Source organism: Harmonia axyridis, chromosome 4 (assembly GCF_914767665.1).
Source record: "Harmonia axyridis chromosome 4, icHarAxyr1.1, whole genome shotgun sequence".
Taxonomy (NCBI): domain Eukaryota; kingdom Metazoa; phylum Arthropoda; class Insecta; order Coleoptera; family Coccinellidae; genus Harmonia; species Harmonia axyridis.
Window position 1 is genome coordinate 9,045,259 of NC_059504.1, and position 18,072 is coordinate 9,063,330.

The following is an 18,072-nucleotide window of genomic DNA, read 5'->3' on the forward strand; positions in this document are numbered from 1 at the left end:
TTAATTTGAAAATATTGAGTTTTGATGAATTTGAGTTGTCCAAGTTCATGATCCTCTTATACACACCCTGTACATTTTTGGCGCAAACCGCAAATAGTCTTATAATACGTATTTGCGGAATCCAAAAAGAAAAAAAAATTTTTGGAAGAAGCTCTTTCTGCGGTAATATTGATAAAAAATTGTGAGTCCTCATCGCCACCATTTTTTTCATAAGAATCCCAATAACTCATGAACCGTTGAGTTTTTCCCAAGGTATGGCATATTGCCGAAATTGCCATCAAAAAAGCTATCTAATGATGTAATAATATACTGGATGTGCCATTTGAATTAAGGAAGTAGAAGTCTGTTTCCGGTATAACCGGAAGTTGTAGAGATCTGAAAATATTTTAGGGAGAAAGATCATTGTCTCAAACCCCGATATGCAAAATTTCAGCTCAAAATTATGATTAGTTTTTCATAAACGTCTAATAGGCCATCCTGGTAAATCACCCTGTATATTCGAAGTCAGGGGAATAAGTGCTAGTCAAATATAAAAAATATGCAGGGTGCTCCATTTTAAAAAATGAAGAGGTACAGAAAATATTTTTCTGTACTTCTTTTAGTAACAATGTTGAAGGGGGGGTCATATTATGGTGAAAAACCCGGTACTTCTACAGTCTAATAACCCATTGTGTCAAATAAGCAATGTGTAAAATTTTCAACGTTTTCAAATCGCATATAAGCCTCGCCTAGACGTGATCCATATAACACTGAATTTAAATTCCAACTCTCTACAGTAATGAGTTTAGTGTAGTTCCACATTTACCGGATTAGGTACGAAACCATTACGGATTTTCCATATTCGGCATGTTCAAGAGACACATATTTCAGTTTCAATAAAGTTCCGCCATAAATCGTTTAACCCAGAGCTTTTTCATTGCGCAACTTCGCCCATTGCAACATCGCTTATGCATCAGACATCGGATACATATACCCCGTTGACCACTGGATATCAATTATAAGTTATAATTGGTTTGTACGGTATCACCCCGAAACTGAGCAGAAGTGATACTAATTTCACGAGTTTAACCAAGTTCGCGGTTCCATTTGCATCTAATAGACGGGTGGCACCCCTGATAAGTGACAAATTGTGGCAACTCCGCCGCTGCATTGTTATTGTTTTAATGCGTTTTGTAGTTCTAACTTTTTCGAGGTTTATTTATTGTTGTGTCTTATTTGAATGATTCATGTTTCTAATTTTCATTTCTTTATCATTGTTAGACATAAACCTCTATTTGGAATCGTTATCTTCGCAGAATCTGTTCCTCTTCCGTACACTGAGAGAAGTATTTATTTGATATAAACGAAAATGCATTATAGTTAATAAATCATTTATTGGATATATGGACAAACAAATATTAGTTTCATGGAAATAAATGATTTATTTGAAATCCCACCAATAATCATCATTTATTATTATACTTCATTTATTTAAGCATAACTTATATTAATAATGCTGAAGAAATATCCATTTGAAGGAAATAAATATAGTTGAGGTTAATATATCATTGAGTAATAATAGATGATCCTAATTTATATGAAATAAAAATAATATTTCAATTCAGTAATGGTTAACGTATTTCTTAGTTAATTATTTTGGTTGTTTCTATTATCCGATCGTTAGGGTCTCAGAAGAACCGTTTGCCAAATTAGGTAATTTTTTAGAGTTATTATTGAGGGTATCCGGGTTTGAACCCTAGCCATCTTGATCGCATCTGTTCCCTCTAACCACTGTTCTGCCAACATCACTAATATTTAAGCAGGTACAAACCCGAAATTCAGTACAGATGTGCTAAGCGGCGTTCAATAAGCCCATAGTTACACAGATTTTATGTTTAAAAAGGAAATTCAAATCGAAGGAAAAGTTCAAGGACAGATCCTACAAGGAGATGCGCTTCTCTTTGAAGGATGTGTCCTTAAACTTTTCCACAGATTGGATCGCTAAAATTATGTTAATTTGTTAATTATTAATAAATCCTATATTCGGAGTGAATTAATTATTGAAGTCTTGTAAGAGTTTATTTATAAATAGCAAATGTTCGTTAACTACCAGTTGAAAATTTGTTGACACTGAATTTATGTTATTTGTGGAGATAACGTAAGTTCATATAAATTATTTATTACCGAAATATATTAAATATTATCGAATACCTTGTAAATAAATATTTTATTCTGAATCAATGAACTTTTTTGAATGTATAATTGTACTATTAATGAATATATCAAATATAAATCTGCTGTAATAGTTGTGAATAAATAACCTCCAAATAAGTGTTTTATTAATAAAAAAAATATAGATTTCTCTCAGTGTACCATTCAATCATAACCAATTACAGGCTGCAACAACGGTTAGAAATTGCTGAATTGTTTTAATCAAAATCATAGCTTCCTTTTGAATAAAAAGAGAAATTTAAAAATAATTCAGTTGATCAACTAACCATTCGTTGTACTGTAGACGAATTTGAAAGTAAATTTTCTTTACACGATTCAAGTGCTCACAAACGAGCACTATAAAAGATCACTGAAATCTAAAAGAAGAATTTTTATAGTATTTTTTAATCATAGTGTTATATCCCACATTCTTCTACTACTTCGAATTCGGTCGTCTATATTTATATTTACAAACTTTCTCTGTTTCAGGGCATTCCCCTCAATGTGGCGGTGAGGATGAAAAAGTTCCAAACAAGGATGGAAAAGAGTATAGTGGCCGTAGTGGCTATATTAGCCACGATAAATTTCACTTACTCAGAGACAGTTTCGGTTATACCCCACGATGCACACCCGGGTTACAACGTAAAAAAGTTCTCCCCAGGGACAAATCTTAGCTTTAAATTATTAGATTCAGGATTTTCTCAATTTTTTACTATGCTCGAAGATGGTTCCATAATGACGGTTTCAGACGTCAGTCCCCTAGTGAACAGGCCCATAGACCTCATGGTATTGGAGGATAAGGGTAACGCTTCCGAGACTCATCTCCTCCAGTTGTACGTCTTAGACAGGCGGAACATCTTGAGTTTCAAGATGGAAACTGAAGAGGAAATCATGGGACACATATCGGAGAACTCCAAGACAGGTACAAGAGTCAGTGGTATCCCACTACTTCAAGCTGCCAGTGGTCTAAACTTAGTTCCTATCACTTATTCCATAATAGCCGGAAACACAGGTCATGCTTTCGAGCTGCAAAGCAGTATCGACAACCAAACCCTCTCCAATATCACCATTTCGAATTACACGGGTGGTGTGTACATAGTTTCTGCTCAAGTTTTAGATAGGGAAGAGACCAGCAGGTATGTTCTGACGATCCAAGCTTCCGACCCCAGTGACATCAACAAAGCTGTGGTCAATATCGTTATAGAGGTTGAGGATGAGAATGATAACAGTCCTGTTTTTACGCAGAAAGTATACAGGTTTGTGGTTGGTGATGACTCGATGGAAGGCGACAATGTAACGACGGCTTGGAAGAGATTTTCCTCGGTGGGTAAAGTTGAAGCTACAGATGCAGATGGCGACAAGATCGCCTACAGGCTAGCTACACCTACTAACTACCTTGTAATAGTACCACAAACCGGTGACCTCTTGCTTTCCGAAGAACCAATCTACGAAACTGACCTCGAACTAATTGTAGAAGCTCACGATCTCAGGACACCAAGTAGAACTTCGCCTAGGCCGGCTCAAGTACTCTTCCATTTCAAACCTCCAGAGCCTTCCAAGGTGGAGCTTGTCCTTGATTTACAGAAACTGGAAGAACGCGAGATGCATAGGGCTAAAAGGAGGGTTACAAGGGCTGTGCGTCCTACGAAACGTATAGAATTTACGGAAACTGACGGTGATACGGAAGGTAGAAACGTTTTTCAGCTAGAGAAAGAAACAGATAGGGAGACCTTCAAGATTCGCGATGAGAACCCTTGGGTTACTGTCGAACCTAATGGTGCTGTAAGGGTTAAGAAGAAGTGGGACTACGAGGAGTTGGGACCAGAGAAGACGATCGACTTCTGGGTAACCATCACCAATGCAGAAAAAGGCGGTAAGTTTCATTTTGCTTCTCCATTGCGAACGGTATGAATCCATATCAACTCCAGATGAATAATTTATATCGAATCAGAATAATATAATTCGACTACAAAGAAGAATAATAAAGGGTGTTTTTTTAGAGCTATAGAACTTTAAATTGCAATAAAACAATGATGGATTGTTCGATTGACATAAATTTTATTTATCCGCAAGATAATCTTGTGGCATTACATTTTAAATATGATTTCTGGCATATGACCGCCACGGCTGGCTCGGATGTAGTCCAATCTGGACGTCCAATTTTCGATGACTTTTTCCAACATTTGTGGCCGTATATCGGCAATAACACGGCGAATGTTGTCTTCCAAATGGTCAAGGGTTTGTGGCTTATCCGCATAGACCAATGACTTTACATAGCCCCACAGAAAGTAGTCTAGCGGTGTTAAATCACAAGATCTTGGAGGCCAAGTCACAGGTCCAAAACGTGAAATTAGGCGGTCACCAAACGTGTCTGTCAATAAATCGATTGTGACACGAGCTGTGTGTCATGTTGCGCCGTCTTGTTGGAACCACAGCTCCTGGACATCATGGTTTTTCAATTCAGGAATGAAAAAGTCAGTAATCATGGCTCTATACCGATCACCATTGACTGTAATGTTCTGGCCATCTTCTTTTTTGAAGAAGTACGGACCAATGATTCCACCAGCCCATAAAGCGCACCAAACAGTCAGTTTTTCTGGATGTAACGGTGTTTCGACATACACTTGAGGATAATCTTCAATCCAAATGCGGCAGCTTTGTTTGTTGACCAGAAGTGCGCTTCATCGCTAAATAAAATTCGCTTATGAAAATCGGGAACAACGGCAATATAAAAATTGCACTATTTGCAAGCGTTGTTCAGGCGTGAGTCTATTTATGATGAATTGCCAAACCAAATTGAGAATAAATCACTTGACAGCTGTTAAATCGGTCGCCATCTTGAACAGTAATGCCCACTTAAAGTTATATACCTCGAAAAAAAACACCCTTTACAATATCTAAATCTGCCTTCATCATTTTCAACATCAATAGTCGTCCCATTTCACCCTAAAGAAGTAAAGATCGAATTATGTCCAAATCCTGTTATAACAATTGAATGTTTCATGCATGTTTTGAACCTACATGCGGCGCTTCAACGATTATCATACCTGTTCTGTTGTGAATGAACAGGACGTGAATTTGTAATTCACACTAGTTCACATTGTGTTCGAAGAAAAAAGATGTCACGTAATGAATTACATACTTACAAGCATTAATTGAATCTAGAATATGTTTCGACTAGATTTTGGATCTTGTTTAGAATATAGAACTTTCGTTATGTTCATGTTAATTATACAGGGTTAGAACTATTCAGGGGGGCACTATGAGGAAATCGAAAAACGTTAGAGATACAGGGTGGCTTAAATTACAGAAAAGTTGCGTTATTTAGGGATCAGTGTGTTAGTGTTAAAAGATCCAAAAGATCTCCAATGGTTCCCGAGATATCTCGAAAAGAGAAAATTGGGATTTACTTTTTTCTGTATAACTCATTTGTTTTTGGAGATAACTTCACGAAATTTGGTTTGTGGCCATTATCCAATATAAAGATTCTAATGGTGTCGTCAGATTTTTTTCTGTTTTCCATTTTTCAGAGACGCGATAGTCAATTTTTTTTCTTATGGACGCCGTATTGGTTTTCCCTATGAGGTGATGAAGAAGAAAATTATGAATTCAACAATGTATCACACTATACAAAAATAGCGAGTCTAGGTACAAAAAATTGAAGAGTTGTTATGTGAAATCATCATTTGACTATCGCGTCTCTGAAACAATGGAAAAAAGAAAAAATCTGAAAACACCATTAGTATCTCTATAATGGATAATGGCTATAAACCAAATTTCGTGAAGTTATCTCCAAAAACAAATGAGTAATACAGAAAAAAGAAAATCTCGATTTTCAGTTTTTTCGAGATATCTCGGGAACCAATGGAAATATTTCGGATCTGTTTACACCAACACACTCATCCCTAAATCACGCAACTTTTTTGTAATTTAAGCCACCCTGTCTTTCTAACGGTATTCGCTATTCCTGTAGTGACTCTCTAAATAGTTCTTACCCTGTATACATATTTATTAAGGGCTTGGATCGAATGTTTGTATTTGATCAATTTAATTTCGGCGAATTGTTTATATGTTGGTATCAGTATAGGTGGATGTTTTATCAGAATCATCTTAATCGAGACGATGATATATGTGATCGTTGCAAAATGAATGTTGCACTAATATTAATGATTCATATGTCAATTTAGTCGGAAATGAGGATTTTTCATATTTATGAATAAGTTCATTTCAAACAGTACGCACACTGAGAGAAGTGTTTATTTGATATTAACAAAGATGCATTATAGTTAATAAAACATTTATTGGATATATGGACAAACAAATATTGGTTTCATGGAAATAAATAATTCATTTGAAATCCACCAATAATCATCATTTATTATTACACTTTATTTATTTATGCATAACTCATATTAATAATGCTGAAGAAATATTCATTTGAAGGAAATAAATAGAGTTGAGGTTAATATAGCATTGAGTAATAATTAACAAATCTTATTTATATGTAATATGTATCCATGTTGAATGAAAATAACATTTCAATTCAGTAATGGTTAGTTAACGCATTTCTTAGATAATTATTTTGGTTGTTTGTATTTACCGATTGTTAGGGTCTGAGAATAACCGTTTGCCAAACTAGATAAGTTTGTAGAATTCATATTGAGGGTATCCGGGTTTGAACCTTAGTCATCTTGATTGCATCTGTTCACTCTAACCACTGTTCTGCCAACATGACTAATAACTAAGCAGGTACAAACGATCTGAACCCAAAATTCAGTACAGATGTTCTAAGCGGCGTTCAATAAGCCCATAGTAACACAGATTTTATGTTTAAAAAGGAAATTCAAATCAAAGGAAAAGTTCAAGGACAGATCCTTCAAGGAGATGCGCTTCTCTTTGAGGGATGTGTCCTTAAACTTTTTCACAGATTGGATCGCTAGAATTATGTTAGTTTGTTAATTATTAATAAATCCTATATTCTGAGTGAATAAATTATTGAATTCTTGTAAGAGTTTATTCATAAATAGCAAATGTTCGTTAACTACCAGTTGAAAATTTGTTGACACTGAATTTATGTTGTTTGTGGAGATAACGTAAGTTCATATAAATTATTTATCACCGAAATATATTAAATATCATCAAATACCTTGTAAACAAATATTTTATTCTCTATTAATAAACTTTTTTGAATGCATAATTTAACTATTAATGAATATATTAAACATAAATCTGCTGTAATAGTTGTGAATAGATAACCTCCAAATAAGTGCTTTATTAATAAAAAAATATGGATCTCTCTCAGTGTACGCATTTCTTGAAAATTTCAATTTATATCAGCCATGATTAGAATGAAAAAACAGCAGAGAAATCGAAATGCAGATTTTGAAGCGAGGATTTCAACGAAAGCAGGAAAAAGGACACGGAAAACCACCGAAATACAAATCTATAAATCTTCGCCGAGAATAGAAACGTTAAATTGCTGCGTTTTTCCGAGGAATGCCTCAGCCGGTAAATTATCGATTTCTCTCCCCTCATCCTCTTGATGCGATTTCCAATAAGACTTTGTTCTCAACGCCTTCCACCCTTCAGACCAGCTATAACCTCATTTTGGCCTCAGGATGTGAAAGAATTCTTATCAGTTATAATTGGCGGATCGAAAACAGCGAAGTTAGGCTATCCATTTTATTTTCACGAAACTAAGTTTTACTTGGGAACGACTGCTCTTAATTCTTTTTGAATTCAGCTCATTAAAGTGTTTATAAAAGTTGGGTATTCAGAAGTTGAATTTTGTTTCGCATTCAGTTTCTTTCTTCTGATGTCTAGATAGAAGAATTTGATGAGCAGTTGACAAACTTATTCAATTATGGATTGATTGCTTGGCCACTTTTGAATTAACTGTACCAATATGCATGTGTCGATGTACAGGGTGGGCAAATAAGCGAGGTAAGCGGCTATATCTCAGGATCCACTCATCGATAGCTTCAGGCGTTCTGGAGTTATGGCCGAAAAAAGATATTCTTCAACTGATGCACTGAAAAACTAAATTGTGTCTTCTTTCGGCCATAACTCAAGAACGCCTGAAGATATCGCTTTGCGACCTTTTGGTTTTTTCATACAAATTTGATGGAATTTCTGTTTCTGTCAGAACTTAAAGACACAATTTGGTTTTTCGCAGTGCATCAGTTGAAGAATATCTTCTTTCGACCATAACTTCGGAACGTCTGAAACTATCGCTTTGCGACCTTCAGGTTTTTTCATGCAAATTTGATGGAACTTCTGTTTCTGTTAAGAAAATCCTATCATTACATTTGAAATTTCGGAGTAAAATGAACAAAACAATGGACTTAGTGCCCCCTATCGAAAGCAGCAAAAACAAATTCATCATGAGTATATTTTGTCCTCAATCAACAAGATATTATCTTTCAGACGAGATCTAATTTGCTCAAAAATGTTGAGCCAAACTGAAATTATAGGCATTTCAATCAGTCAGATTTCTCCCTTTCACCTACCCTTATTTGATGTCGTAAAATCGAAAGTGACAATTCGAAAAGATAGAGAATTTTACAAGGATTACAGTGATGATATTTTTTCTTCAACTCCATATGAAACATTTTCGAGTAAAATTCATTTTTCTACTCGACGGTAGCTATTACGCCCCCTAGCGGTAGAGGTATGAACTTCAAAACAATTTCCAGTGTGTTTTCTTGTACTTTAGTGGTAAAAATTTTTACCGCAAGTCTCAACGATGAGTGGATCCTGAGATATAGCCGCTTACCTCGCTTATTTGCCCACCCTGTACATCGACACATAGAAATTATAAAACTTGTTTTAACCATATGCAATTTTTTTACCAATATGCAATTTTTCAACTTTGATACTCATAAGACAGTTTCTTTGACAATTTGATATTATTAAATCGCGAAAACAAACGAGATGAACAACACTCAAGCAAGAAGGGGCATTAGGAAGAAACTAAATTAAAAAATTCGCATTAGTATGGAGAACATTTAAATATTTAGCGATAGAAAGAATTTCGACAATCTTTTCAAGCAGGTTTTTCTTGATGTTTTACTGGACATAATATATAACAACATTTTTCAACAGGGAATATTCCTCCAATGAATCCAAAACAGACTCTATTCCATTGTACTCTAGGTGATGAAGAGTGAACTACCATTATTTATGTGATAGTTATTATAATTCCCAACTTGAAATAATCTTTCAACGATCATTCGATAGTATGATCCTTGTTTATTTCGAATGGTCAAAATAATAAATGTTTATATCAGGTGTGGAACTTGTTATTCACATTTTATTGACTCAATATCATTGAGAAATAAAACATGATGTCCTTAGCTTATTATGTACTTGTCATACAATGTTGAATTATTCAATTTCGAGCTTTTTCGGCACTATTACGTATAATTAATCGTTTTCTGGACATGGATTGTCCTTTTTTTTATTGATGATGAAAAAATCAGTTGGGATACAATGAATCATTTTGTTGCACACCTAAATCTTTCTGGGAATAATAGTGTCAAGCTTGATGTTCCTTCGGTGTCCCCTTATTGTGGTTCATCATTTTTTACGACGAAGTGAATTATGTATATTGCTCACTTGGGGGTCGTCTTCCTAGTTCCATTCCTTCTTCGGCAGTTTTGAGTTTTTAATTTGGGCAGCTCGTGAAGGTTTCTTGCCCTTTTCACCCTTGGGTTATGAGAAAATTATTCCCCACTCGAGTTCATGTAAAAAGGCATTACATATCCAGGGTGTTAAAGAGGCCAGAAAAAACAAAAGGTATATATTACCAAATGTATGGTTCTCAAGATAGATTATGTTGAATTGAAAAAAATATGAAATGAAACTGAATTAATTTCCACAAATATTTTAATATTAACAACAATTGTTACGCCAACACTGTGGCTTCTTCAGGTTAATTTTACATTTCACCGATACAAAGCAGACCTTGAAGATCAACTTATAAAAAAATTTTAACGTTGACCGAAAAATCATGAAAGCTTGAAAGGACTTAATGAACTTCACAGGAATATTGGACATTATACAGGATGGCTCACATAAAACTATTCCATCTAGGGAAATTTATGGCAAAAATATTTTTGAATCAATGTTGAAGAGATTCATAGCAGTTAATTTTGAGGTTTTCATTGTAACCAGATTTTTTCTCGGTGTGCTTAAGTCGAAGGAGAATGTCACACTGAAAGACATGAATATGATTCGGTATACTGTTGGATTCTTGTTTCTCTTCAATTTTTTTTAGAAATCTGATATCGCATATTATCCGTGCTTGAAACAACATTGTTTCACGTGAATTATATTCCAGAGCAGAGAAGTTTTACGAAATACCTAACAAACAACCTACTTTGTTATCCATCTATCTATTGTTATCTTGTATGAAGGGACAGTATTTAGTTTCTTCGCGCGAAAGAATAATATATCAGGAAGGTGCCTACGTCTCTTTTTCTTATACAAGGTGTTCCAAATTAAGTCGGCACCATTGCTAATTCCGTTATTATTGATGCTACGATGTCGGTTGAATGGGCAAACTGTTGGCATTTTTAGTGGCCTTCTCGATGCCGAAAACAAACAAAAAATTGACAGTCGCGTTGTCATAATATTTCATAAAATGTTTTTTTTTTCAATGGAACATTTTTTATGCATTTCTATTCGTTATAACATTCTCAACAACAAAGTTCATATCACCTTTCTTCCTGAAGTGGAAAATGAGCGACTTTGAAATATTTATTTATTTCATTAGTACGAAAAATTTATTTGTTTCGGCGAATAACTGTTGTCCATTTATTGTACTTAAACGAATGACAATATTTCGTTACTGAGAGCAAAATAAGACAGTAAAAAAAAAAAAATTGAGCTGGGATGTGAACTCGTGAAACCCGTGATCATCATGTCGCACCACTCAATTGACACCACTAAGCTATTTGGTATTAATTTACAAAACGATAATTTCCATCTTAAAGCCATTTCGCTAGCCGCATTCATTTTGTGAATCAATAGTGTCAATAGAAGGGCCCAAATACGTGTTCAACAAGAAGACGGTGTTTTTTGAACATTTACTCGACATTTTATAGGGCTTTATCAAATCCGTTCGTTATAAATGTTTCCTATTAATACAACTGTCCTATTTTCACCTTTACGAAAAAAAGTCAAATGAGCTTTGTTGTTGAGAATGTTATTGCGAATCGAAATGCATGAGAAAATATAGGGTGTTCCATTGAAAAAAAATATCATTTTATGAAATATTATGACAAAGCGACTGTCAGTTTTTTGTTTGTTTTCGGCGTCGAGAAGGCCACTAAAAATGCTACCAGTTTGCCCATTTAACTGACTTCGTAGCATCAATAATAACGGAGTTGGCAATGGTGTCGACTTAATTTGGAACACCCTGTATATGACAAGCACATAACTTTTTCTCAATGAAAATTGATTGATTGAAATTCAAAATGATAACGAGTAAAACATTGTATACCATATAATACGTTTATCAAAGTTGTAATTATCTCAATGATTCTGCAAGAAATAAATGTTTTCAGAACAAAATTTCTATGAGATTGATTAATTCATCTGAAGTAAGAGTATCAAAAAATAATCAGTGTGAGAGGCAACCACCTTTTTAAAAAAAGTACAGCACAAAAGAACGCAGGGCTATAATTTTCGGGGGTGAATGTGATGTCAAAGGACAGGGGAAATTGTTTACGAATGCATATGGCAGCTGCTCGTTGTTCTTCCTCTTTTTCAAATAAATAATACCTTCCGGCGTGGTACGCATTGTGTAACGAACGCGTTGAGGCGTATTGTTACAGGAACTTTGTCATCGCCAACTTGATGCTCTCATCTACCATTTGATACAGATTAAAATCTACAGATCGAAAATTTATGTTGCTGAAAATCCCATATTCCCAATCATTTTCGCCAAATATTCCATAATTCACAATTATTTCATTTGTATTTCTTTTTTAAATGACTTTCTTTATTTTACGTTGTGGAATTTACATTGAAAAATAGTAATAACTATGGAAATATTATATATGTACATTATTATATATATATTTTTTTTTTTCAATTTTCTAAGGTATGGGAAATTTTATTAAAATTTTTTGACAAGAAAAAATTCCGGGTAAACTCGAAATTCGTCTAATTATGGATTCTTCTTAGACCTCACAGTTGTTTCAAGGAAATTTGAACTCGAAATTTGGGAAAAAGCAGTAAAAATTGAATATCTATCCAAAAATGTTTATAGCTTCTAATATATTTGTCGAAGACAACTTATATACAAACGTTTTTCAGAGATCGAGTTGTGATCTTAAACATAGTGAGGTTTCAAGTGCGTAGCTTATGACCAGAGGAAGTGGCTGCCTCGTGAAAATCAATAAATTTTTTTTCGAAAATTTTAGATAATTAGCAATAATAATTCATGAAATAATGGACTAATCGCCGAACTACAAGCATTTTCGTGATCTACGTAATCGAATCGATCTATAAAAAAGGTGCCATATTTGCACGAAAGAACTTTTCTTAATTTTCTAAGGTCTAGGCATGGAAAATTTTGCAAAAATTTATCGACAAAAAATTTTCGGGTAAACTCGAAATTCGTCTAATAATGGATCGTCCATTTTAACGCCACTCACCAATTTTTCGTAGACCACACAGTTTCAAGGAAATTTGAACTCGAAATTTGGAAAAAAACAGTTAAAATTGAATCTCTATCCAGAAATCTTTTATAGCTCCTAAAATATTTGTCGCAAACCCCTTAAATATAAACGTTTTTCAGAGATCGAGCTGTGATCTAAAATATAGTGAGGTTTCAAGTGCGTAGCTCATGACCAGAAGAAGTGGCAGGCTCGAGAAAATTAATAGATTTTTTTTTAGAAAATTTCAGATTATTAGCTATAATTCATGAAATAATGGACTAATCGCCCAACTATAAGCATTTTCGTGATCTACGTAAACGAATCAATCGAAATATATTATATTGAATGAAAAATATATAACTTCATTCCTCACAAATGAAAAATAAAAAAAATCAAGACGAAATTGTTACGTTGAGTACAAATCTTTCTGTTTCCGCGAAGTTGTTGTTTTATTCAGTGTTTAGGCTTCATTCAAGTCGACATTCTGTTCTGAATTATCTGGATTCCAAATTGTCTGGATTGTGGCATCAGTTTCTATTAATAATATTAGTGTTTACTCCGTCTGAAAACATGTTGTGTTCGTCGTGCCTTTAATCTCAGGGTTTCGATGAAAAACTAATCAGTTGAATTGAGACTGCCAGAAAAAGAAGACAATATTTGATGCTTCTTGGCCTTCATCAAGCAGAATAAGAAAAAAAAACGTTAATAAAGTGTTATCCTTTCAAAAACTTTTCTGGATATAAATCGCGGTATGAGCGTTATATTATTCCAATAGAAAAAATTCTGAGCATGTTCCATCCCCTCCTTTATGAAATAGAAGACGAAAGGAGAATAGGGGATGAAATCGGAAAAGGCACAACGTATTTTCGTATTTGTTTAAGAAACAAATGATCCTGCAAGATATTTTCAGGCTTTATCCTCAAGCTTGAAGACGGAGATGATGAGAGAGGGTTGAACCCTCCCCGTTTACGTTGTTTTGGTCCTTGACAGAAAAGCTCTAGGCTGTCTGAACAATCAGAAAAAGCGGAGTAAGAAACTCTTCATCTCAATTCTTATTTTCGGCTCTGAAGGTGGAAGAAGAGGTTATTCAGTCTTATTTCGAATGATTTCTTTCATCATGCTAAAAAGGGAAAAAGATTAATGAAGAACATGAATAGTATAGATATAAAATACATGCGGTTTATTTTAAATTCTGCCAAAAACAATTTTTGTTGCCTTTATGAATTTTCAGGTATGGTATACCCAAAGTCACTTGAACTAGTCCATAAAAACTTTTGGCCGGATGTCTCTTTGAAGTGGATTCCGTGATCCGCTAAATACCGGGGTTTATTTGAAAGTATATTGTTAGGCAATAAATTCACTGGCCCCAAAGGAATTTCTGGAAACTTGGACAACCCTTGTAAAGGGTGTTTTTCTTAGAGCTATAGAACTTTAAATTGCAATAAAACAACGATGGATTATTCGATTGACATGAATTTTATTTATCCGCAATATGAACTTGTGGCATTACATTTTAAATATGATTTCTGGCATATGACCGCCACGGCTGGCTCGGATGTAGTCCAATCTGGACGTCCAATTTTCGATGAATTTTTCCAACATTTGTGGCCCTATATCGGCAATAACACGGCGAATGTTGTCTTCCAAATGGTCAAGGGTTTGTGGCTAATCCGCATGGACCAATGACTTTACATAGCCCCAAAGAAAGTAGTCTAGCGGTGTTAAATTACAAGATCTTGGAGGCCAATTCACAGGTCCAAAACGTGAAATTAGGCGGTCACCTAACGTGTCTTTCAATAAATCGATTGTGGCACGAGCTGTGTGACATGTTGCGCCGTCTTGTTGGAACCACAGCTCCTGGACATCTTGGTTGTTCAATTCAATAATGAAAAAGTTAGTAATCATGGCTCTATACCGATCACCATTGACTGTAACGTTCTGGCCATCATCGTTTTTGAAGAAGTACGGACCAATGATTCCACCAGCCCATAAAGCGCACCAAACAGTCAGTTTTTCTGGATGTAACGGTGTTTCGACATACACTTGAGGATTAGCTTCACTCCAAATGCGTCAGTTTTGTCTGTTGACGTAGCCATTCAACCAGAAGTGCGCTTCATCGCTTAACAAAATAAAATGGACGTAGTGCGCGATACGTATTCCGCACAGAACCATTATTTTCGAAATAAAATTGCACTATTTGCAAGCGTTGTTCAGGCGTGAGTCTATTCATGATGAATTGCCAAACCAAACTGAGAATAAATCACTTGACAGCTGTTAAATCGGCCGCCATCTTGAACAGTAATGCCAACTTAAAGTTATATACCTCGAAAAAAAACACCCGTTATTTCCCGGCAAAACGAAGCCTGGATCCTCATTGGTGTTCCTCTCCAGAAACGCCGTTTTATAAGCTCCTTTGAATGAGCGCTTGTGCATGAAAAATTCCCGGTTTTATAATGATGAATCCGGTCCTCTGAAGAAGTTGACGGTCTACAAATTGAGAATTATAAGGCAATTCGCGGCCTCTGCGATGGCACGGTGAGGCGCGCAGCATATTAAGGTGCATTTTATATTTGCCCAAATGCCATTTCTTCGGATGCTTCTCGATCTGTTCGGTCCCTGACGGCTACGGAACCCGTAGTCATTATTGCGGATGGAAAGACCTAGCAGATCTTCGTTATTTGCTCGGGAAAAAGCACAATAGGTTTTTTGCGCTGACGCTTTTCTCAAGGCGCAAATTGTACTTGGGACAATGCAAGTTTTCTGTAAGAGGGATGATTGTTCGGCATACTTCCCTGATTTCATTCAATTTATGATATCCTAAATGATATTTTTACTAATTTGAAAAATGTGCTTTGTAGGCAGCGGTTCGAATTGAACATTAGAATTTGGAGCATTATCATCAAAGAAAGAATAATAGTATATTCTAAAACAAGTTGCAGAATGGGCTTCTATTCCAACACGAATGCGAAATTCGAAAACGAGTATTCGAACGCAAGAGTGTTGGAATTGCCTTCTGCAACGAGTATTAGACAATACTTTCTCAATTTCAGTCAAGTATTGTGAAATATTGTCGAAATTCAATGAAATATTCAGATTATATATTCTAGTGACTTTTGTATTGTATCTTAACTGTTGGTGTGACTGTTACGAAAATTGACAGATTACGGCATTTGAATATGAATCGTACGTTTCGAATTTTGAAATAATTTACAATTACGCATTGAATTCGTGAATTATGTCTGACGCAATCGGTTTAACACCACCAGAATTAAGAGAAATTGCGAATAATGTTGCAAATCATTTCACTATATCTAAAGTATATTATATTGACAATTAGTGACGTTTGTCGAAATTTGATAGGATTGGTCAGTAGAGACAACCATAAAACGAAAAATATAATTGAAAACGATGCTGAAATGAGTGCATTACAGTACTGTTTTTAGAACTGTAATGAACTCATTATGATACTGAAATAGAGAAAGCATTATTCTATCTTTGCATCGGATATGCACTGCAGACCAGACGACTAATTCTTTAATATTTTCCATGCGTACTACAGAGTGAGTTTTTGACTTGCACATACACTGTGTCCGTAAAGTATGGAACAAAATCATTCTTAGCTAAACAGACCATTTTAAGAAATAATCATGAAAAACGTCGATTTTTATTTTAATTTTTCGCTTTCACCGTCATGCTGGTCTTCGACGTCAAAATCTCCGTTCTTGAAGCGTTGAAACCATTCTCGGTAGGTTCTTTCACTAATACCGACGTCACCGTAGTTATTTTAGAGCATTCGAATAGTCTCAGCAACAGATTTTTTCATATCAAAGCAGGATATTTAAACCTCCCTCAAATTATGAGAATTTGGCTCATAAGCTGACATGTTCAATCGATAATAACTTTATGTTGCAGACACAAATCGACTAATATTTCGATGGAGTAATGTATACAAATACCTAAGGTTATTGTATGACATCTACGATCTATTAATTTCGAGTTTCGACTACCACTTACCGCTACAGCCATCCAGGTTTTCAGGGAAGGCATAGCTCATAATAAAATTTTCAAATGGCCAAATCTTTTCATCTAGGCCTAATCGGAAAAGTAAAGCGTTTCTTTCGACCTATAACACCTCTTCGAGGCGACATTAGTATGTCGATTAAAATTGATTTAAATCAGTCTATAGAAAGTTGAAACAAATTTAATAAAACAGTTTCAAACAACATTGTAGCTGTACAAGGAAACCAGTGTTCAAATATCGTGTTTCCCTAATTATTCGCTATGAAGATAGGGATATTAACACAACTCATGACTAAATTTTATGTCTGGACATTATTTGACTCGTAACTCTCTCATAAACGAGACAATGCATTTGTTAACCATAATTTTACGATGAGTTTAACCTACTTGTTTATTAACAAGCCATTCTAATGTTCGAATGGTTTCTTAGATAAATAACAAACTAACACTGCTGGCTGGTTAATGATTGACTATGATATGCACAGTGGTTGAATCATTTCTATGGTTGGAAACATGCAGCCTATCCAACTATAATAGGGATGTTGCCTATATTTTGAAATTGCTTTTAATTTGTAGATAAGCCCTATATAAACACGAAAAAAATATTTTCATGGAAAAATATAGAAAGGACCAATAAAAATACGTTAATAAAAAAGTTCTCAAAATTCCCGCTGAAACGTTCCATTCTGCCACGGTATTATGGTGACGTCACTGCATAAAAGAGTCACCACCATGGACAAACTAACTACTTTATCTATGATCACCACGTGCTAACGGTCTGTCAAACTGAACAAATATCAGCTGATATTGACAGTCAAGTCGGTTTGATTATATCTGACGTTCTAAACCATAGATAAACTAGATTTATATAAGATTAGTTTATCTATATTCTAAACGTTTCAGTGCTATGACGTCAAATTGCCCTGATTGGCGTTCGCAGTCACGTGCTAGTCGATAAGAATAATTAACACAATTTAAATCAATTTCATTGAATTGAATTCGAGAAATAAGATTAGGAAAATGCTATTTTAATATTTCAAAAACGGCCTTTAATGTGGAAAACCTAAATTCATTTGATGTTATTATATGACGCAACATCCCTATTATATTATATTTGGTAATAACATACCTACATTAAATGAAAATACCTCACTACATCATGTTCGTTCAACCCATGAAAAATTAAAAATATGTG

General features: G+C 34.8%; 1 protein-coding gene across 8 annotated transcripts in view; it reads left to right on the plus strand.

The window, feature by feature from the left end:
- LOC123679232 (neural-cadherin) overlaps window positions 1–18,072 on the plus strand; it is a 473,272-nt gene that overhangs the window by 14,559 nt on the left and 440,641 nt on the right. For all 8 annotated transcript variants that reach the window (XM_045616696.1, XM_045616701.1, XM_045616693.1 and 5 more), the window contains one exon: window positions 2,680–4,063. In XM_045616696.1, the coding sequence (XP_045472652.1) occupies window positions 2,707–4,063 (1,357 nt within the window). In that variant the 5' untranslated portion in view covers window positions 2,680–2,706. The remainder of the gene's footprint in view (window positions 1–2,679; window positions 4,064–18,072) is intronic.